The sequence below is a fragment of the Medicago sativa genome, chromosome 2 (genome assembly GCF_051527215.1).
Source record: "Medicago sativa cultivar Bolivia chromosome 2, Bolivia_mono, whole genome shotgun sequence".
NCBI lineage: Eukaryota > Viridiplantae > Streptophyta > Magnoliopsida > Fabales > Fabaceae > Medicago > Medicago sativa.
This window is the reverse complement of record NC_140750.1, coordinates 37,811,686-37,834,150: the sequence shown is the minus strand read 5'-3', so window position 1 is coordinate 37,834,150 and position 22,465 is coordinate 37,811,686. Positions and strand designations below refer to the sequence as shown.

Genomic DNA, 22,465 nt, shown 5'->3' with positions numbered 1-22,465 from the left:
CCAATGGGGGTCTTGTAGGCTGTTCGATAAGCCCAAAGAGCATCATCAAGCTTAGTTGACCAATCTTTTCTAGATGCAGAAACAGTTCTTTCAAGGATGGCCTTGATTTCCCTATTTGAGACCTCAACTTGGCCACTTGTTTGGGGGTGATAAGGTGTTGCAACTTTGTGTCTCACTCCAAATTTTTGTAGCAATTTTTCAAAATGTTTGGATATGAAGTGAGACCCTCCATCGCTTATGACAATCCTTGGCACCCCAAACCTCGGGAATATGATCTTTTTGAACAATTTTATAACAACTTGTGCATCATTGGTAGGAGAAGCAATGGCCTCAATCCATTTAGATACATAATCCACCGCAACCAGTATATATTGATTTCCAAAGGAGGAAGGAAATGGTCCCATGAAGTCAACACCCCAAACATCAAAAATTTCTACTTCTTGGATGTTGTTCAAGGGCATTTCGTTTCTCCTGGTAATATTACCGGTGCGTTGGCATTGGTCACAACGCGAGACAAAGGAATTGACATCTCTAAACAGGGTTGGCCACCAGAAACCGGCTTGTAAGATTTTAAAAGAAGTTTTCTGAGTGCCGGCGTGGCCACCATAAGAAGAAGAATGACAATGTTTAATAACATCACGTACCTCATTTTCCGGGATGCATCTTCTAAAGACACCATCTGAGCCTTTTCTGAAGAGAAAGGGATCATCCCAGTAGTAATGCTTGAGGTCATTGAAAAATTTATTCTTCTGGTGATAGCTTTGACCTGGAGGTAGTACTTTTGCTACAAGATAATTCACAAAGTCTGCGTACCATGGTGCAACAGCTGTTGCTAACGAGAATAGTTGATCATCCGGGAAGGAGTCATCTAGTGGTAGTTCATTCTCATCGGGCTCTCTGAGACGGGACAGGTGGTCAGCTACAACATTTTCAGTACCCTTTTTGTCTTTTATCTCAAGATCAAACTCTTGTAGGAGTAGGATCCATCGGATCAATCTTGGTTTGGCATCTTTCTTGCTCAACAAAAACTTTATTGCCGAGTGATCGGTGTAAACAATGATTTTTGACCCCACCAAGTATTGTCTGAATTTATTGATAGCATAGACCACCGCTAAGAGCTCCTTTTCTGTTGTTGCATAGTTCATCTGAGCTTCGTCCAAGGTCTTACTTGCATAGTATATGGCATGGAACTTTTTCTCCTTTCGTTGCCCAAGTACCGCCCCAACTGCATAGTCACTAGCATCACACATTATCTCAAATGGGAGGTTCCAATCTGGTGGTTGTATTATAGGGGCACTAGTTAGAGCTTCCTTCAACCTGCAAAATGCCTTTAGGCACGAATCATCAAAGACAAACTCTGCATCCTTAAGGAGCAGACTGGTCAGTGGTTTAGTAATTGAAGAAAAATCTTTAATGAAACGGCGATAAAAACCAGCATGTCCTAGGAAACTTCTTACTTCTTTGACCGATTTAGGCGGTAGCATGTTTTCAATGATTTCAATTTTTGCTTTGTCAACCTCTATTCCTCGTTCAGAGACTAAGTGCCCTAGGACTATACCTTCTTGGACCATGAAATGACATTTTTCCCAATTTAAGACTAAATTCACCTTTTCACATCTTTCTAAGACCCTTTCTAGGTTAGCCAAACAGTTATTAAAGATGGATCCATGTACAGAAAAATCGTCCATAAAAACTTCCATGATGTTTTCAACAAAATCAGAAAATATAGACATCATGCAACGTTGAAAGGTGGCTGGGGCATTACAAAGACCAAAAGGCATCCTCCTATAGGCAAAAGTACCAAAGGGGCATGTAAAAGTAGTTTTCTCTTGGTCATCAGGATGGATAGGTATTTGGAAGAAACCAGAATAACCATCTAAGTAACAAAAATGTGAATGCTTAGCCAACCTTTCCAACATTTGATCAATAAAAGGGAGTGGGAAGTGATCCTTACGGGTTGCTTTGTTAAGCTTCCTATAATCAATGCACATTCTCCACCCCGTGACAGTTCTTGTAGCAATGGATTCATTTTTATCATTTTTAATAACTGTGAGACCACCTTTCTTAGGTACTACTTGAACAGGACTAACCCACTTAGAATCAGAAATTGGATAAATAACACCTGCATCAAGGAGTTTCAAAACTTCTTTTTTCACAACTTCTTTCATGTTTGGGTTTAGCCTCCTTTGAGGTTCAATGGAGGGTTTGTAGTCATCTTCAAGTAGTATCCTATGCATGCACAATGAGGGATTTATGTCTTTGATGTCCTCAATAGTGTACCCTATTGCCTTAGGGTATCTTTTGAGGACTTTGATCAATTTTTCAGTTTCATCCTCATTTAGGCTTGCATTTACTATGACAGGGTAAGTGGAATCAGGGCCTAGAAATTCATACCTTAGATTTTTCGGGAGCGGTTTGAGCTCCACCTTTTGTGCTTCCTTTGCGCGAGGTTCATCCTTCTCCTCACTTAGTTTTTCCACCTCCAATGATTTCACTTGGGGACTTTCATCTAGGAGCCTCTCATAGGACTTAGCATCCCCTTCAAGTTGTGTACCTGCATCACCAATCAAACATATTTCCAGACCGTCTTGTGTAGGTGATGCTAGTGAGCATTCTTTCACGCAACGGTCAATCATATCTATCATGAAACACGAGTCCTTAGAGGAAGGACCTTTCAGTAGCTTAGCAAGTTCAAATTCAACTTTTTCTTTGCCAACATTAAAGGCCAACTTACCATTTTTGACATCAATTATGGCTCCTGCGGTAGCAAGGAAAGGTCTCCCTAAAAGGATGGGTACGTGAACGTCTTCTTCCATTTCCATCACAACAAAATCAGCCGGGATGTATACTCCTCCTACATTGACTGGAACATCCTCAACAATTCCGGCTGGGTACTTAACGGAACGGTCTGCTAGCTGAAGGGTCATCCTAGTGGGTTTGAGCTCTCCTATTCCTATTCTCTCATAAAGAGATAAGGGCATTAGGCTGACACTTGCTCTTAAGTCGCACATAGCCTTTTTTATAGTCTCGGTTCCTATGACACAAGGTATGGAAAAACTTCCTGGGTCCTTAAGCTTGGGTGGCAACTTATTTTGGATGATGGCACTACACTCTACAGTGAGGTTTATTGTTTCTCCTTCATCAATCTTATGCTTATTAGTGATAATTTCTTTCAAGAATTTAGCGTAAGTTGGCATTTGGGTTAATACCTCGGTAAAGGGGACATTAATGTAGAGCTTGTCCATCATTTCAATGAACTTTTTGAATTGTGCATCAAGCTTGGACTTGGCTAATCTTTGTGGGAAAGGGGCCTTAGGCTTGTAGGTGGAAGGTTCGACCGAAGGGGGTGTGATAGGAGGAGGTGTGACCAGTTCTTCAACTTCTACCCTAGTTTCCTCGTTCCTCTCATTATTGCTCTCCTTCACATTTTTGTCGGCTTGTGGTTTGATTGTAGGACCAGGCAGTTACTTACCACTCTTAAGAGTGATGGCATTCATTCGCTTGGTATTAGCCTGACTAATGTGGAGGACTACAAGAGAGAGTTGTTCTTCTATGAGTTTGTTATGGATAGCGATGGAATCAACTTTTGATGCAAGCAAGGCAAGGGAGTCACTCAAGAGTCTATTTTGGGTTTTTAATTCCTGATTTTGTTCAGCTTGGTTTTGAATAAAACTCTCCAAGAGGAGCTCCAATTTAGACCCTTGGGTGACTTTATTGCTCTCTATAGGATTATGGTCAAATACCCCATAAACCCCTAAGGGTGAAGAAGCGGGGTCATTGTCTATCCTATCAATTTCAAGTGATAAAGTGTCAATTTTGGCAGATAAATCATCAATAGAGGAGATTTCTTTCATACCTGCTTTCTCAATGGAGGAGGTGGTTGAATCGGTTGTGGTGATCTCATCTCCTGACCATTGGTAGTGATTTTGTGCCATGTCTTCAATCAGCACATAAGCCTCCCTGAAGTTTTTATTCATCAAGGTCCCACCTGCAGCTGCATCAATGAAAATTTTTGTATTATATAGCAAAGCATTGTAGAAGGTGTGGATAACAAGCCAGTCTTCCAACCCATGGTGGGGACAAAGCCTAATTATTTCCTTAAAGCGTTCCCACACTTCATATAAGGATTCTCCTTCTTTTTGGGCGAATCGATAAAGTTTACCCCTTAGATAAACGGTTCTAGAGGGAGGAAAGAATTTTTGAAAGAAAGCTAGCCTCATTTGCTCCCAAGTGGTGATAGAACCGTGTCTTAGAGAATAGAACCAAGTAAGAGCCCTTTCTTTCAAGGAAAACGGGAAAAGATGAAGCCTAACGGCCTCTTGGTCCGCTTTCATGGTCACACTAAATCTCCAAAAATTTGACATATGGAGGTAAGGGTCCTCTGAGGGACATCCGGAGAATTGGCTTTGTTGCACTAGAGAGAGGAGTGCAGGTCTTACTTTAAAATCAACTCCCTCAACCATCGGGTACACGATAGGAGAAGGTGGTTCATCTGCAGAAGGGTTAGTAAAATCCTTAAGGATACGCTTTTCAGCCATGACTGCAAGTAGAAAAAGGTTAGAAATAACAAGAAGAAATCGATTAGAAGAATTAAAAGACAAGAGGGAAGTAAATACAGAAAGAAAACCTAACCGTCACCAAAGTTAATCGGAATTTGGTCAACTTCCCGGCAATGGCGCCAAAAACTTGTTACCGTAAATCCGCAAGTGCACGGGTTTACCGTAGTAGTAATAAAGAGAGAGTATCGATCCACAGGGAGTTATTTAAATTCCAATCAAAAGTAGTAAAGGTTAGGGAGAAATCGATAATTAGGGTTTCAAGGTAATCTAAACGACGGTTGAAAACAATAGCTAAAGGCAACCTAGGGATTATTGGTTCATCCTATGGTTGACCTAACATCCTAATCCTAATCCTTGTTTATGTAAATCCTAGTTTCTAAGGACGAATCTCTCTAAAGCTTATCCCCTTCTTCGTTCGATATCCGGGGAGTGTGTCTCTCAAGGTGTTAGATGTAACGCCCTCCTTTTTATTTAATTATTTTAAATGAGTTTTAGAATATATTTATATGATTAGTGTGATTTATAAGATTTATGTGATTTATATGATTTTAGGGAAATTTATGAGACGTTGTAACTTATTTTATTGTTTAATAAAATAAGATTCGAAAATAAAATAAATATTAAGTTGTGGGGTTATTTTGTGTAGAAATATATTTGTTATTTGATGAAGAGATATATTTGTTATTTTGTGTAGAAATATATATATTATTTGGTGTGGAAATATATTTGTTATTTTGTGTAGAAATATATATGTTATTTGGTGTAGAAATATATTTGTTATTTTGTGTGAAAATATATATGTTATTTAATGTAGAAATATATTTGTTATTTGTTAGAGATATATTTGTTATTGGTGTATTATTATTATTAAGTGGGGGAGAGATATATTTAATTTAGAAATAAATAAGATTATGAGGAATAGAGTAGTTTTGAGGTGTAAGAGAAATAAGAAGGGGGTTAGAATAGAAAGAAGAATAAGTTGTTGGGACTAAATAGATTTGGGAAGAATATTTTAGTATTATAAATAGAGAAGCTTAGGTTAGAAAGAGTTTACCGGAAACCGCTTTTTGGAAAAGAGGAGAACAAGAAAGAAGAGAAGAGGAGAGAAAAGTCAAGAGAAGATGAGAAGACCTTAGGAAAGAAGAACGCTGCCGCTGATTCAGGAATTAATCTAAGGTGAGGGTGAGACTATCTTGCATTAATATTAAGTTGTTAAATCATTAGATTACATCTAACAAGTTGGGGAGAGTTTGTGAGAATTTGAGAATTATGATTTTGAGAGAGTTTTGATGATTAGATGATGAAAACTTGTTGAATTGATGTAGAAATTGTATACAGTCCTTAGATAACCCATAGGATGATTATTGGATGTAGTTTTGAGGTTAAAACCATGGAATTGGATGAGATGTTGGTGAGTTTAAGAATTAGGGTTTAATAATTGTAATAGGTTGTTAATAGATTTGAGAACCCTTTGAATTTGCATACAGTAAGTTGATGAATAATTAGTGTTCTAATGATAGGGCAATCATAGGGTAATGATTAGGGTCAAGTTTGGAGAGTATTGGATCGAATAAGAAGTGGAAAAGATTTCCCCAAAGCGAAATCGCAGCTGAACTGCGATTTTGCTGTCAATGTGCAAAACGCGTTTTTATTGTCTCAGTTTGACAAGTTTAAGTTCCGAACTGGGTTTAGGTGTAAACACGAAAGTTGTAGGTATGGATATTAGCTTTCTAATGCCGTTGGTCTCACGTCAATAGGATTTATAGAACTTGAGTTATGGTCAAATTACTGCACGTAGGTCACAGTGAATTTTTATGGACTTTCAGCACAACTTTTCCGAATTGGTCGGTACAGAATTGGTCTTAGGAGTAAACATGAAAGTTTTAGATAATTTTGTTAGCTTTCTAGTGGCTTTGGTTTGACGTGAAAATGATGTTTGGTCTGTGAGTTATGATGAAAATACTACAGGGAGGTCTTAGCAAAATTGTACAGTTGCAGCATTCTCTGTTTCATGTTTTTGTGTTTTGTTCATATGTTTCTGTTTTGAATTGATCTTTGTTGTAAACATTAAATTTGTTGATATTTGTGATATCTTTCCAATAGTTTTGGTTTGACATGAATATATGTTGTGGATAATTTATTATGTTTTACAAAGATACATAGTGAATTATTGTTGATGTTTAAATACGATGTTATATGAAGTTGTTTATGATTGATGAATATGATGTTTTAAGATGTTGTTTATTATCATTTGATATTGTTATATTATGATATGACATGAATTATTTATGTGATCCATATGTTGTCATGATGCTAAGATGTTAAGACGTTAAGATGATATGAAGTTGTTAAGTCGTCGAGTCGTTATGAAGTCATCAAGTTGTTAAGATGTTATGTTGTCAAGATGTTAAGATGTCATAGATGTTCATGAAGTTTCTGAGACGTAAGATGTTGAGTCCATGCATACTCATTTAAAGATGAGGGCTCATGCCCTGGAGCTTTTGCTCAACCACGACGATGGAGCTTTTGCTCAACCACGACGATGGAGCCTTTGCTCAACTACGACGATGAGGGCTTATGCCCTAGGAGTATATTTATGCTCAACCACGACGATGAGGGCTTATGCCCTAGATTGGTACCACATGCATTTGCATTTTCATGATGACTCAAGATGCTTTAAGATGATAAGAGTTGCATAGTCGAGTTGAGTCGCATTGTCAAGTCAAGAGTCGAGTCGATCATGAAGTTGTTTATGACTATGATTATGAAGTCGATTATGAGTTTGATTAAGAAGCTGTTATGATGATTATAAGATGCTAAATGATTATTGTTGTTGATGTTCATGATTGTTTTGATGATGATGTTTGTTTATGAGTTGATGATTATGATTTGATGATTATGGTTATGATTAGTACTTGATGTTATATGATGATGTTTATGTCTATGATTAAGATGCTATGATTAAAAGGATATATGATAATGCTTATGACTAATATTTGTAGATATGTGATGATATTTATATGATGATATAATATGAAGTATATGACTAATGTAGGAAGAATAATGATACTAGTTAAGGAAGTTTAAGTTGCTAGATATGATTAATGAATTATAGGATGTTTAAGTTGTTGAATGTACTTTACATGATTTATATGTTTTATATTATTGTTTGAGAAATCTCACCCCTCTGCTTGGAAATGTTGCTCTTCGTATGGGTAACTTGCAGGTAATCAAGATTAGAGGCGTCGTGAGTGGACTCCTCACATGTGTGTCTAGGTGCTCTGATACGTAACGGGATGGGACTTGACTTTACTTCTATTCCTTACGTATTGTTTATGAACTTTTATGAATAAATATTGAACTAAGACTTATGAGATTTTCTGATGAGGCCTGCGTGGCAAAGACTTTTTATGTTGAATGAACTAATTCCGCTGCGAAGTTTTGAATTACTTATGTTAAATGATTTTGAAGAATAAATTGTTATTTATTCAGTTTATGAATTTTTAAGAAGTGTAGCATTCCGTTTAAAGTGGAATTACTCTGATTTTTAATTATGAAATTTTTACGTTGGGAAAACGGGGTGTTACATTAGACCTATTCTCATGGCTAACTCCTATATTAAGATTCTTGATTGTACGAGATTCTATAAGTCCCAAGGTTCACTAGGCTATTCTCATGCTTCGCAATCCTTGTCTAAATTCACTTGCTCGGTTATTAAGACTTCTTCGTTCGATTCATCACCTTAATAACTAGGGTAACGAATTAACAAGTACTAACCCTCCGCGTTCGCATCCAAAGTTTGGTACTTGTTAATATCGTTGCGAAGAACGGTGAATTTAGATAGGAAAAGTAGGGTTACATAAACTAGGGTTTCGGATTAGGATTGTTGGATCAAGCCATAGGACTCTCCCAACAATCCCAAGGTCTAAGGGAATTACTCACTCATGGTTGGTGTTGCCATGAATGAATAAGAAGAAAACAATAAGAACAATTGAATAAAAACGAGAACTTTTATTGAGAAATAGTATTCTGTCACAATACAGTATTCAGAATTCAAGATGATAAAACAAGGAGAACAAGCTCTCTATTTATAGCCTACTAATGACTTAAGCCCTAAGAAATAACTGAAGGAATATTCTCTGAAGATCCATGGGCTTTATCGTCAAAGCAGGCTGCGTAGAAAACCGCTGTTCGGAGCAAAAAGCAGCTAAAAGGGATGCTGGCAATCGCGCACGGCCGTGCGCCTTGCAGGCGTGGGCCGTGCGCCCTTCACTGACTTGGGGGAGCGAATTCTGATTTCTTCAAGTGCATATTTCGGTCCCAAATCTTGGAAATCTCCTATTTTTGTGCTCCAAATCCCTTTTCTTTAGCTCTAAGCCTTGCAAATCATATATTTGATCCTGAAATATAATATTGGATTCTTTGAAGTAAAAAGCTCTTAAATATAAATAAAAACACATAGAATCTAATTAAATCTAAATAGAATTAAACTAAATAACTTAATTAAAATACGTAATAAATCTACTTATCAACCACCTCCATTTTCCCATGAAGTCATCAAGGGTTTTTGGCTTATTTTTCTCTTTTTGGAGATTTATAATAGATCCCACTGAGATCTTCTTATTTGATTCCATTTTTTATGGTTGACCAATATCTTTGGCAATGGCCATTTCTTTGTAGGAAGCTTTGTAAGCTTCTTTTGCTTCTTCCATGTTTGGGTAAGCTTTGTGCCTGACGTTCTTGCCATTGATATGAAGGCTTGCAATTGCCCAATTGCTGTAGATGCCCTTCATTGGACCGTCAAAGATGACATACACCTTTTTCCCTAGTTGTTCATTGATTGGATCGACGACATCGTTTAGCTAGTTTGGACCATTTTTTGTTTCTTCATTTTCTTCTTCGGCCTTGTCAGCCCATGACTTTTTTGTATCTTCTTCTAGCATGGATCTTGCTGAAGACGTTGATGAAAAACTCTGTTGTTCATTCATGGTCTTTTTTGTATTTTCTTCTGCTGGAAGTTCAACCTTTATGATCTTAGTTAAAATTTCGATCATTTTAATCATTTCCCCCCTTTCTGAAGAGAGTTGTTTCAGCTTTTGGCTATGGATTTCAATCTGTTCATCTTTTTGTTTTAAGCTGTTTTGGAGAACCTTTAAAGCTTGCTCCATTCTCTTGTCAATGTATCTGCAAAACAATTATTTTCTGATTTTATTATTTGAATATAAGGATAGAATTGTTGGATGCGCATTTTCCATCGAACAAGTCTTCCCTGTTTATGATCAACTTTTAAATTGTAGCGCCAAAATCCGCTAACATAAGTTGAATCAGTTCTTAATAAAAATCTTGATGGGATTAAATCCATTCTCCATTTTTCTAAAACTTTTAAACAAGAAAGGGTTTCTTTCTCATTAATATGATATCTTGTTTCAGCATCTTTAAAAGAACCTGAAACATACTTGCATAAGACAAGTTCATTATCCTTAATTCGGATGTTATTACTTGAATAATCAAGTTTTGTATCAGTCGAAACTGACTTTATATCTGATCGCCCATCAGGGTTATCTGATTTTAACTGTGGGGTTGCGCCCACAATGGTATAGGATTGTTGTGGGGTTTCATCCTCAACTTATCCACTGAGATTTAGTCCCAGTTTTTGTTTACCATTAGGTAAAGCTCTCATAACTCCAGCCCAAGTAAACTGATTTGCATCAACATTTACAACCAAAAAATCATTTTCCGTTGGGTTGTATAGTTGAGGTAAAACTTTTAGTTTTTCCTTTAAAGACTTTACAGCCTCAGTATCTTTTTGTGTCCATGACCATGACACTTTTTCAGATATTTTCTTCTGTAAAAAATTTCTATCATTTGCCAAATCTTGGAGAAATCCTTCATTAGCAATGTAGTTTAGACATCCCAAAAATCTTTGGATTTGTTTTCTATCTGCTGATTGATCAGGAAAAAGTAAAAAAATTTCTTGAACATGTGGTGACAAATCGACTTTTCCTCCTTCTCTTATAATAAGACCAAGGAATTCGATTTCTTGTTTCAAAAGTATTGACTTTGTTCTGGATAGAACAATACCTCTATCTTTTATTCTGTTTAAAACAGTCATAACATCTTTGACATGTTGCTCTTTACTTCCTTTAGTAAAAATTAAAATATCATCGATATATACAAAACAAATATGATCAAGCCTTTAAGAGTATTGTCCATAAATCTTTGATATATTGATGGTGCTTGTTTTAAACCAAATGGTAAAACATTCCATTCAAAATGTCCTTCTAGACAGAAAGCTGTTAAAGGTTTTGTTTCTTCTGATAACCTCAACTGCCAATATCCAGATTTTGCATCTAAAGATGAAAACCAATTACATCCTCTTATTTTTTCAAAAATGTAATCTTTTCTTGGTAACTTATAAGAATCACTTATAGTTGCATCATTAAGTTTTTTATAGTTGATTACCATTCGAGCCTTACCTCTTTTTATCTCATTGTGTTTTCTGACATAAAAAGCTGGCGCTGAATGTGGACTGACAGAAGCTCTTATTAGACCTTTCTCTAATAATTCTGCTATCTCTTTTTTAAATTCTTTCTTATCATCAGATGAATAAGGGATTTTGTATAAAACCTTAACTTCTTTTTTAGGGTCTTTAGGTTTTATGACAACTAAATCTTGTATCTTATTTACTACAGAATCTAATGGATTTTTAGAACACACTTGATGTAAATGATGTTCTAAATTTTGTTCAGTTGTTAAGTAAAACTTTCTTTTATCCCACATACATCTAAGTACGTTAAGATTTTCTTTTATTGCCTTTAAGATTTCATTTTTTGTTACAATGTTTGTTGTAACAAATTCACTTTCTTCTGGATTATTGACATTAAACCATTTTAATGTTATAGTGTCAAGTTCTTGAATAAAATGATTATATAACTTTAAGAAGTTATTTCCTATTATCAAATCTATTCCAGAATCATGTTCATAAATTGATTTTACATAAAAATATCTATGCTCGATTTTTATGAAGGTATTTTTTAAAATAAACCATATCTTATGTTTTGTTTTATCTGCGATTATTATTTCTTTTGGTTTTTTTAATCTAATCCATTCTTTGGATATAGATTTTCTTCCAAAACATAGAGTTGCACCAGTGTCAATGTAACCCATGATTTTCTTTTTATTCAAACTAACTTGAATAAATGTTGAATTAGGATTTCCATTTTTTAAAATTTTCCTACTCATTCTTCAAATTCCTCTTCAGTAGTATATTCAAAGATACTACTTTCATCGGAATCTATATCTGATTCTATTGGTTCGAAACCTACTTGCCAAATTAATTTTAAGGTTTCTTTTTTAGAATCTTTCTTCTTAGGACACTCATTTGCATAATGTCCTTCTTCATGACACAACCAACATGTGCATGTTTTCTTGCCTTTAGGACATGAATTCTTTTTAGGATATTTTTTCTTTCTCCTAAAATATTTTTGTTTGTTAAATTTCTTAGGAAATTTCTTTTTCCTTCTGTATTCTGATCGATCAATTTTTCTAAAGATCTTTCTTTTTCTTTTTCTTCTAGATTTATTACAACCGTAGTTACCTACTCTATCTTGAAGTTTGTCGCAACAAAGTTTTATTTTTGCTTCTCTTCTAGCGATTTTGTTCATGCATTGTTCATACACCCACCTTCGCAAAGCAGTTATCCTAGTTCATAGAGTATCTTCTAGCCCTACAATTACCTCTAGGTGTTCTTGGATTATTTTATCCATTTTTGCTCCTACCGCAGATGGTAGTTTATTATAAAATAGACCTAAAAGATTATATTGTAATCTTTTTTGTGGTGATACTGCATAGTAATATTTCCTGAATTCACATATAAATGGTTCGATTTGACACATATCACATATTCTTAGGTTAAAGATTCTATGAATATTAATGTTTTCTAAGTCTGTTTGTGCCTCAGGCTCATCAAAACCTATAAATTCCTTTTTTAGAATTGAATATACGTGATTTATTACTTCTTCAGTTGTTGATGGGAGTTCTGAGTCTGATTTTTCAGACATGAATCTCCAAGCATTTTCTGTAGTTTTTGTCTTTAGATAGTTAAAAATATTTTTTGGATTTAGACTTCTTAGTGAAGAGTCTAATTGGATTGTTACCATACTACCATGGTACCAATTTCTTAACTCTTTTTTAGTATCATCACTACAATCGATGTCTAAAACATCATCTTCTTTGTGGCGATTTATGGTAGGTATATACTTAGGTGGTATATTTTTAAATTTTCTATCATTCATTTTGTCTTGAATAATTTGCTGGTCGATAGATTCTTCTTTACCTTCACGGCGTCCTCTTTTACGAACTTGATCTGACGACTCTGGGTTATCAGTTTTAACAAGTCCTACTTGTGGTTCTTCTTCCTCAAAACTACCAAGTGAACTTTCCGAATCGAAATCATAGATGAACTTACTTTCATCTTCTGGTTCTTCGATGTTTTTACCCTTTTCACTAATGTCTAAAGTAGCCATTAGGGTTTGTAATTCTTGTAGCTGGTTAGTTATTTCTTCTTCTGTTTCGTCCATTATGGTTTTGGGGCGAAAAATTGAAATTCTTGTTTTGATTCCTCAGGTTTTTCTGAAGTTTCTATCATATCTCCCCCCTCTTTTTTGACAAAAGTTTGTAATTCTTCTAGGGTTAGACATTTATCTCTTATAGGTAAGAGTTTTAATAGATCGATTAAATCGTCTATTTTTAGGCAAAGTTTTTCATCTAATAGCTTTTGATTTTCTTCTAGATTAGATAATTTTTCATCGAGTTTTTCTTTGAACTCTTTTTTAGTACTTCTACTATTTTATCTAATCGTTCTTGAAGCGCTATTAGATTTTCAAAAATATCTTGTATTTTTTCACTTACACCTTTATTAGCCATGTGTAAACTTTTGTATTCTGTGACTTAAAAGGTTTGCTAAATTCTCATATTCCCAGTATGTAAAATAATCATCTTCAATTATTAGAAACCAAAATGATATTTCTCTACACCAATTAATCTGGTTTTTTATTCTAGTTATTTCATTATAACTAGGATTTAATACGAATGGTTGTGGTATTATTTTTCCAAATGGGTTTATTAACCAATCCATGATTTATCTGGCTAATCTTTTGAGTTCTTTCTTTAAAGCCTCAGACATTTCTACGTATTCTTTAAAAAGAAAATAAACAAAATCATCTTTTAGATAATACCAAGCTGTTTCTACACACCATCTAATTTGTGCTTTTACTATTGGGATATCTTGATAGTTTGGAACTAAATACCAAGGTTGAAGGATAATTTTTCCTTTTGGATTTTTAAGATACCAATGTTTCATCATTTATTTTATTTTATTTTATTTTATTTTATTTTATTTTATTTTGGACCCTTTTAAGCCGGTTTTTATAAGAACTGGTTTTAAAAGATTTTTGACATGTGTCAAAATTTGATTGGCCAATGGTACCCAACTGCTATGGTACGCAAGTATTTTCCTAAACTACATATAGTGACATACCGCTTTGTCCTATCACCATCAAAAGACCAATTACAATTTACAAGTTTACAATTCCTTCAAAAAAAAATTTACAAGTTTACAATCGTGAGTGAGGAAAAGTCATAGAATCGTCAAGTGCCATTTGTTCGTTACTCAGAAATCTTCGTCTTTTTCTTTCTTTCTTTCTTTCTTTCTTTCTTTCCAGGTTTTCTCTCTTCTTCAATTATTAGCTATGAATTGATGTGTAATTTGAACTAACGAATTCTTTGTATTCCAACATTTACAGATCTAATAAAACTATCTAGTTTTGGTTTGTTGTGACAAAATTGATATATGTTAATATGCTTTTTACAATAAAAACATATCTTATATATGATTTTTAAGTTTCCAACCCTAACTGATAAATCTCCATGATCAGTCATTATATATATAATATAAACTCTGTTATCAGTCCCATTGCAATTGAAAATATAAACATAGCAACTGATGATAAAGGTATGAGTTTAACTTTTACTTTAATAGGCGATCGTTATCAGATGAAGCGGTTTGAGAGTTAGTTGAGTGGTGGGAAATATAATTCCCTCCATAGAAAGGATTGTGTTCCTACAAACACTCAAAGATCAAATAACCAAGAGTTGTGTGATATTTTTAGGGTTAGAAATATTACGGGTTATGTTTTATAGGATCAAATAACCAAGAGTTGTGTGATATTTTTAAAGTTAGAAATATCACGGGTTATGTTTTATAGATCATCAAATAACCAAGAGTTGTGTGAGGTTTTTAGGGTTAGAAATTTCACGGGTTATTCTTTGTAGAAGAATGATTAGGGTTTTATGACTTGATTGAACATGTCTTAAAAAAATCACTAACTCTGTCGGATCAGCCGTGTTTGAACAAAAAGTAATATTAGTTTGATAATTGCAAATTACATGAAAAATATTGGTAATTGTATTTCGAAAAAAGGTAGTATTTTTTTTTTTTGAGTAAAAAAAAGGTAGTAATTGTATATGTAATTTTATTAGAATATAAATTAGTGCTAATTAATTACTCAATAGGGAAATAATATAATAAAAGAGCATATCCCAAAGGAATAAATCTGTTAGTATTAATCTTTTAGTAAAGAAAAATCTGGTACTCCCTCCGTTTCAAAATGAGTGTCACTTTAGCCAAAAAAATTGTTTCAAAATGAATGTCACTTTACATTTTCAATACAACTTTAATTTTTTTCTCCTAACTTTACCCTCAATAAATACTCAAACTTTTCTCTCGCACAATTTTCAATGCAACTTTAAGTTTGTCTTTTTTTGGGCAGTTTAGTAAAAATGCTATGTCTAATGATTATTTCATTTTATTCCTTAATTTGTGTACAATTGATTAAAACGGTACTCATTTTGAATCGGACGGGATTACTATTAAAGAACTTTCTTTTCCATCTATTTGTGGGTCAAGGCATTAACTTGCAATTGAGCAGACAATCCCATTACACACCCCATCTTAGCTGACAAACGCAAATAATTAATTGAAAGACGAAAAAAAAAAGTCTTGTATTAATTGACATTAGGAAACCGAGAAAGAAAAAAAAAGGTGTCTAAAATCACGGGATTCAAGATAACCATATTGTTAAGGAAATTATTTTGTTAGAAAGTTTTTGACATTCCATCCATTCCATATATACGAAATTTAAATATGATAAATAATCGAGATTCTTCCCGGGATTTTTTAATCATGAACATGATATAGTTTCCTTTCCTTGGTTGATCAAATTATTAATTTTTGTTTGAATAAAAAGGTAGTAGTACATTCATTCAATTTCATAGTAGGCATGATTGAAATCATTTGATAAAATCATGTCATGGTTAGTGGGGCATAGCTCAGCAGGAACAGTCATCAGTTAGGCACATGTGCACTATTGTTAGAATAGACTTTAGGGATATAGATTCATTCATAGATTTATGTTTATATATAATATTAGTATTAATTTCATGAATTTTTCTTTAGAAATATTATTTCATCGATTAAAATATAAAATAAAATCAAATCAAATCTAAGATTTATCTAATTTATTTTGGTACTAAGTTTATAATCTAATCTAATATAAGACTGAAAAATAATCTAATCTAATATAAAATATTAAAAATCTCAATTGATTTTATTTATTTAATGATATTGTTTCTAAAAATTCTTCAAATAATAAGTTTTATTTTCTAACAATATCTTGTAATTTTCATAAACAAGATTCGCTGAAAAAATATGATATAAAAAAGTTAGACATGGTTATTATTTTCCTATTCGAAATCGGAAATAATATATACCCCTCCTAAGAAAGCTGCATTATTATTATTTATTTGCATCATCGATTAAACAAATAATTAAAGTCAAAGGGTTTTGTCACTGTTCTTTTGGTCTAGAAAAAGTGAAGGACAACAAATAACAGAGCAAAACACAACAGAACATAGAGTAAGAGGCTTCTCACTAGTAAAAGATTTCTATTTTGTTTTGTTTTATTGGTTTCAAATTCAATTTTGTGTTTTACAAGTTTTTTTATTTTGAAGATGGGTGTGGAGAATCAAAGGAGAGATGAAGATGGGGTCATTGACCGTTTTCCTGTTGGCATGCGTGTTCTTGCTGTTGATGACAACCCAACTTGTCTCAAAGTCTTGGCTAAACTGCTTGCGGAATGCAAATATCATGGTTAGTTACTTACTCATAATTCTTATGTTTGTTCAATTTAACCTTAATTTTATGTTTTAGTTGAATTGTAACTACATGCTGTGTTTTCAACCTTAATACTTTGCTACATGGGTCAAAGTTGAAGCCTATGAAGTATGGACATAGACACGGACACCTACATGCCGACACAGAAAATAATTTGAGAAGTGATAGTGTAATAATAGGTGTCGTGTCGGACACAGACACCGAACACGACACAGACACCTACATGCCGACACGTATAATTTGAGAAAATGACATAATTTAGTGTTATGATAGGTGTCGTGTCGGTGTCAGACGGCATCTGGACACACCTAATCCGAGGAGTGTCCGTGCTTCATAGCTTTTGATCGCACCAAAAGCTATCAAGCACGGACACGACACCTATGATTACACTAAATTATGTCATTTTTTTCAAATTATTATACGTATTGGCGTGTAGGTGTTTGTATCGTGTCCATGATGTGTTTTCAACCTTATTACTTTAGAACTTAGTATTTTGCTACATGTGTCAAAGTTGATGACTTTTGCCCTGTGAAGCACGGACACAGACACGACACGGACACCTACACGCCAATACGTATAATAATTTGAAAAAATTACATAATTTAGTGTAATCATAGGTGTTGTGTCCGTGCTTGATAGCTTTTGGCTCAAAATTGTTTTTTTTATGTTATTATATATTATTTTTTTAGAGGGGTAACCTTGGCGCAACTATTAAAGTTGTTGTCAGGTGACTGTAAGGTCACGGGTTCAAGTCCTGGAAACAGCCTCTTGTGTAAAAACAGGGTAAGGCTGCGTACAATACACCAAATGGTGGGACCCCTTCTCGGACCCTGTGTATGCGGGAGCTTCAGTGCATCGGGTTGCCCTTTTTTTATTATATATTATTTTTTTAGGTTTTTGGCTTGTTACATTGCTATTAGAATTTAGGTTTGATTTGTGGTTGTTGTTGTTGCAGTTACTACAGCTACTAATGGATTTGATGCACTGAAAATGTTGAGGGAAAACAGAAAGAACTATGACCTGGTTATCAGTGATGTGGCTATGCCTGACATGGATGGATTTAAGTTGCTTGAGTTGGTAGGGCTTGAAATGGACTTACCTGTCATTAGTAAGTTCATACATATGCTTTTATTTTGTTGTTGAGCATTCTTCTATTTACAATAATGGGTTGAATTGAATCGGTTTATTGACTCGGAACTATTTTCTTCGCTTTTATCTTGTTCTAGTGTTGTCGGGATACAGTGATACAAGTATGGTATTCAAGGGTGTTACCCATGGTGCATGTGACTATCTGGTGAAACCTGTTCGACTTGAAGAGCTTAGAAACATATGGCAACATGTAATCCGAAAGAAAAAAACTAATTCCAAGGATGATAACAAGGCTTCCAATGAGGATAAGGTCCCTAATATTTCTGGGGGAAGCAATCGAAACATATTGGAGAACAGTGCTGATCAGAATAAAAGGCTCGGTAAAAGAAGGAAGGAGCAAGATGAGGAGGAGAAAGAAGAAGAAGATGAAGATGAAGAGAGTGAAGGGAGTGCAGATGGAGATGAGGATGACCCGTCATCACAGAAGAAACCTCGTGTGGTTTGGTCTCCTGATTTGCATAAGAAATTTGTTTGTGCTGTTAATCAACTTGGTGCAGACAGTAAGTTTTTGATAGTGATGATATAACTTAATCGTTTTGCTTGAGTTCAGTGCTTAACAACTTCATATGTAGACATGGTTACAATAATTTTCAATACAAGATTTATTCTCATGTTTGTTGTTGCAGGGGCTGTTCCGAAGAAAATACTTGAGCTGATGAATATTGAAGGGATTACCAGAGAAAATGTGGCAAGCCATTTGCAGGTCTTTATTCTTGCCTTTGTAGTCACCATAATCGTTCTGCTTAGCCTTTACCAAATCATGAAATGATTTTTATTTTAGATTTTATGATTCTTGAAATCTTGTTTAATAGAAGTTTCATGAAAAAATAAAGTCTAAATGATGAATTAACATTTATCAAAGTGTTGAAAACATTACATCCTCTTGACGCTTTTGAGACTTGAAACACATGTTTTCAAGTCCTACTGACTAGACAAGTTTATTCAAGCATAGATGTATAACTCTGTACAGTGAAACCTCTTCATTTTTATGACGAAATATACTTTTTTAGTATTGAGGTGATCACAGATGAAGCTCATTTTCGATTTGTATTGCAGAAATATAGACTCTATCTGAAAAAGGCAACTCCCCATCATACTAGCATGGTTGCTGGACTGGGCGGTGGTAATGATTCTTACCTTCGGATGAGTGGAATAGATGGATATGCAGACTTTGGCACCTCAACCAGATCTGGAAGGATCGCAAGCACCACATTGCCGTCATATCCATCGAGCGGAGTTTTCAGTAGGCTGAATTCTCCAGCCGGCTTGAACATGAGAGGAATTAATTCTTCAACACTGATTCAGCCTGTTCAGTCTCAAAACATCAACAACTCCTGGATTTCTGCAAATCAAAGCTCAAGCTTATTACATGGTGTTCCAACTGAGCTTAACCAATCTAAGCTAAACAATAGTGCAACTGGTATATCGCAGTTAAATCAAATTGATTCCACTGGATTTGCAGCTGCTTCAGACTTTCACGATAGGGCTATTAACAGTTCTAATCAAGTCTCAAACCATCATCTGTTGTTGCAAGGAAATTCACAACAGACGCACAATGCAGGGTCAGTCAGAAATCAGTCTTCTGTTGGATCTGCTTCCTTGGGAAACAGAAACATTACTATTGGCGGTTCTTCTAATTTTTTGGATTATAATCGGTGTAGTGAAAACTGGCAAAGTCAAGCTCAGTTACCTGAATTTCCTGCTAGTGCTTTGCCGGTATGCAAGTCTTTCAATAACGACCAACTGCCTCTCACTAGCGGTACTGCTTATAACCAAAGCCCTCTTATCGCTAACAGTCCAGTTGACTTTTCGTCTGGAAACACAATCACTGTTGCTTTGGAGGAGGCCAGAAATGTGCCGAGATGCCAAGAAGATGGCTTAATTGGGAATTTTATACAGCCTTCAAGTTATGCTCCAAGACAAAGCTGGGCAGAAAATAAATTGGATTACAGCCAAAACACGAGTCGTCACTTCAATCCTTTGAACTCACAGGTTTGTTCCAGTAGGGCATTGACAAATTCTGCGTCTCACAATATCAACCAAAGTAAAACAGTCTGCAGCAATAGAGTTGATGCATCTTTTGTTGATCATGTATATGGCGCTTCCACGTCAGTTGCCCGGTATCCCGAAGTTGAGAAATTCTCGTCAGACGTACAAGTCAACTCGAATGATGCCTACAAGTTGGAGAAGATGAGGTCCCAAGTTGGATATGTTGAGGGTTTTGGAACCTTAGAAGACATAATGGGTGCAATAGTCAAAAGGGTATGATTAAATTGGCTGCTTCTGTTGCACAAATTTTAAAAAGAAACTAACAAATTTTTTCTTCTCTACACTCCTTTTTTCTTGCTCTAGTCTCCTATATTATTTTTTTGGATTGAAAGTTTAGTCTGCGGTACTATGACATAACTTAGTCTCGTTATCATTTTATTTAGTTTAGTTTAGTCGACGGCATTTTAAAACTACTTAGCCGCGTTATCATTTTATTTATTTTGGTATAACGGTTTTATGAATTTTGAATACTTCTTTTGGATGCTTGTGTATCTAGTATTATCTCTTTGGTTTATAACTTCTATCTCAACCATAGTTTGCATAATTTCAATATCAGATATCTACCTTTTAGAAATAATACAAAAGAAGTTATGGACAAATTCAGCAATTACAAAAAATGCAACAAAATTGTAGACAAATTTGGCAGTTATTGACAGCAATTTATATCATTCCTTCGCATTTTTCTAAATCATTATCATCTGCTCTTATGTTTAATATCATGTTAAGATCATATCTCTCAAGTATTGAGAGTTTAATATCTACACCCTAACATACAACATGTTTTAAATCACATTTTTTGAAACTGTTTACATTAACAACATGATTATACGTCAATGTACACGAGTGTTATTGTTTATTAAACTCGAAAAGTTATCCATTATATTGTTGTGGGGGTATATATTTGATCATAAATAACTTATTTTGTGCTTAATGATGTGGTTTTAACTTGGTCTATAATGTTAGATACTATAGATGTTAGTGCACTGGTGAGGGTGACCATATAGCTTTTTGTAATTTTAAGGGATATATTTGAATTCTCACCTTGGATTTGAATGTATGTCCTTGTCATCCATCCCTCTAAGACATTGTAAGAAGATACTGTGCGTTGTTTTATTTCATTATTTCATGATAGACTTTGTAATGCAGGAGCAAATTGAGATGACATTGATGGATGGAGAAATGTGTTATGATGCATACCCTGTTGGATCATGTATTTGATTGCTTCTGATTCAGCAAGAATCCAGGAGCAATAAAATCTTGAAACTTACTCCTATCTCTGGAGTTTATTTCATTGAGTAGTTTTACATTTGATGTACTTATTTCACTTTTATGTTGTTATTATGATACAAATAGATTGTTCTCTTTGCAAACATTTTCTTATTTCATTAATGGGATGGGATGTGTGTATCTTCCGTCTCTTTTTCCTTCTTCTTGCTTTGCAGCAAAAATGTAGTTTCTGCCTTTCTCTAGATACAATAATAATTGTAATATGAATGTATATTTGTTAGTTCCTGTGTTCATTCTCTCTAAGGGGATGATATAAAATAAGAGAAATGATATTTGAACATCCATTTAGTGACAACTTTTGCAATAACTTTCTCTCTCATACTCACATTATTTTTTACTTTATTTCTCTATTGCTATGGTTTCCGTGCCAATATCACTTTTTCCTTTGTAAAGTATGGTTGTCAAACAAGTTGTCACCAAATTGGTTGTTCAAATAACACTCCTCATAAAATAATGTTGTTCATCAAAAAAGATGATGTAACAAGATTCCCGTTTCTCCCTTCACAAAAAGATGATATGTAATAATTTGGAGTAAACAATAACATAAGGTTCAAATCGCATTGGACCATTTTCACATATGTTATAGATGAGCTTATTAAGATCTAGGGAACTCAAGTCTATTACTTGATTAGGACGCTAGTATATAAAACATTGTTTGGATAATAGAAAAACATTTCTCTATTATTCAAACGTGCAGTCCCTCTTGTCAATACAAGATTTAAGATTAATGCTTCTATTTTAGATGGAATCTAATAACAGTTATTTGGTTTCATACCAAGGTCAAATTTAAGTCTAATCATAAGCTCATATAGCCAATGAAACAATTTGTTCCATTATAGACATATGTGGACTTAACTTATAGTCAATGTCCTACTTCACTAAAAACTTTACATATTTTAACAGATATTAGATTAACATATGGAATCATATACATATGATGTAGAAGTAGAAAATTTATCTTCCTATAACTAAATGTGTGAAGAGGAAGTCTTACTTTTCCAAACCTTCCCTTATCTGTTTGGGATACAGTTAATTTTGACAAGGACTCACCTAGCGGTTTTAACTGATTTTCCAAACCTTCCCTAGTGGTTGTCACAAATCTCAGCTTTTGAGTAAGCATTTAATAATATGACCTTGTAATTTTAGGTCTGAGATTTTTCATGGATGTAGAAGATCTTATGAACATAAC

At 34.3% G+C, this 22,465-nt stretch overlaps 1 protein-coding gene and 1 non-coding gene across 2 annotated transcripts; both read left to right on the top strand.

Annotated features, from left to right (window-relative positions):
* Positions 1-4,065: 4,065 nt before the first annotated feature.
* LOC146946696 (small nucleolar RNA R71) lies at positions 4,066-4,171 on the top strand. The gene has a single exon (XR_015029502.1). It is a non-coding gene; the product is annotated as a small nucleolar RNA R71 (small nucleolar RNA).
* Positions 4,172-16,447: 12,276 nt separating this feature from the next.
* On the top strand, positions 16,448-21,496 carry LOC146946695 (two-component response regulator ORR24-like). The gene is made up of 7 exons (XM_085744626.1): positions 16,448-16,533; positions 16,629-16,767; positions 17,747-17,899; positions 18,018-18,440; positions 18,567-18,643; positions 18,997-20,202; positions 21,136-21,496. Exons 2-7 carry the CDS (start codon positions 16,629-16,631, stop codon positions 21,205-21,207), a joined length of 2,070 nt encoding a protein of 689 aa, XP_085600752.1. The 5' UTR covers positions 16,448-16,533; the 3' UTR covers positions 21,208-21,496.
* The last annotated feature ends 969 nt before the right edge of the window (positions 21,497-22,465 follow it).

What these genes read in the sequence shown, in the direction of transcription:
- LOC146946695 (XM_085744626.1), top strand. Translation starts at nt 16,629, where the DNA reads ATGGGTGTGGAGAATCAAAGGAGAGATGAAGATGGGGTCATTGACCGT. An exon ending in AATGGACTTACCTGTCATTA is followed by an intron (nt 17,900 to 18,017) that starts GTAAGTTCATAC and finishes ATCTTGTTCTAG; the next exon opens with TGTTGTCGGGATACAGTGAT. An exon ending in TAATCAACTTGGTGCAGACA is followed by an intron (nt 18,441 to 18,566) that starts GTAAGTTTTTGA and finishes TTGTTGTTGCAG; the next exon opens with GGGCTGTTCCGAAGAAAATA.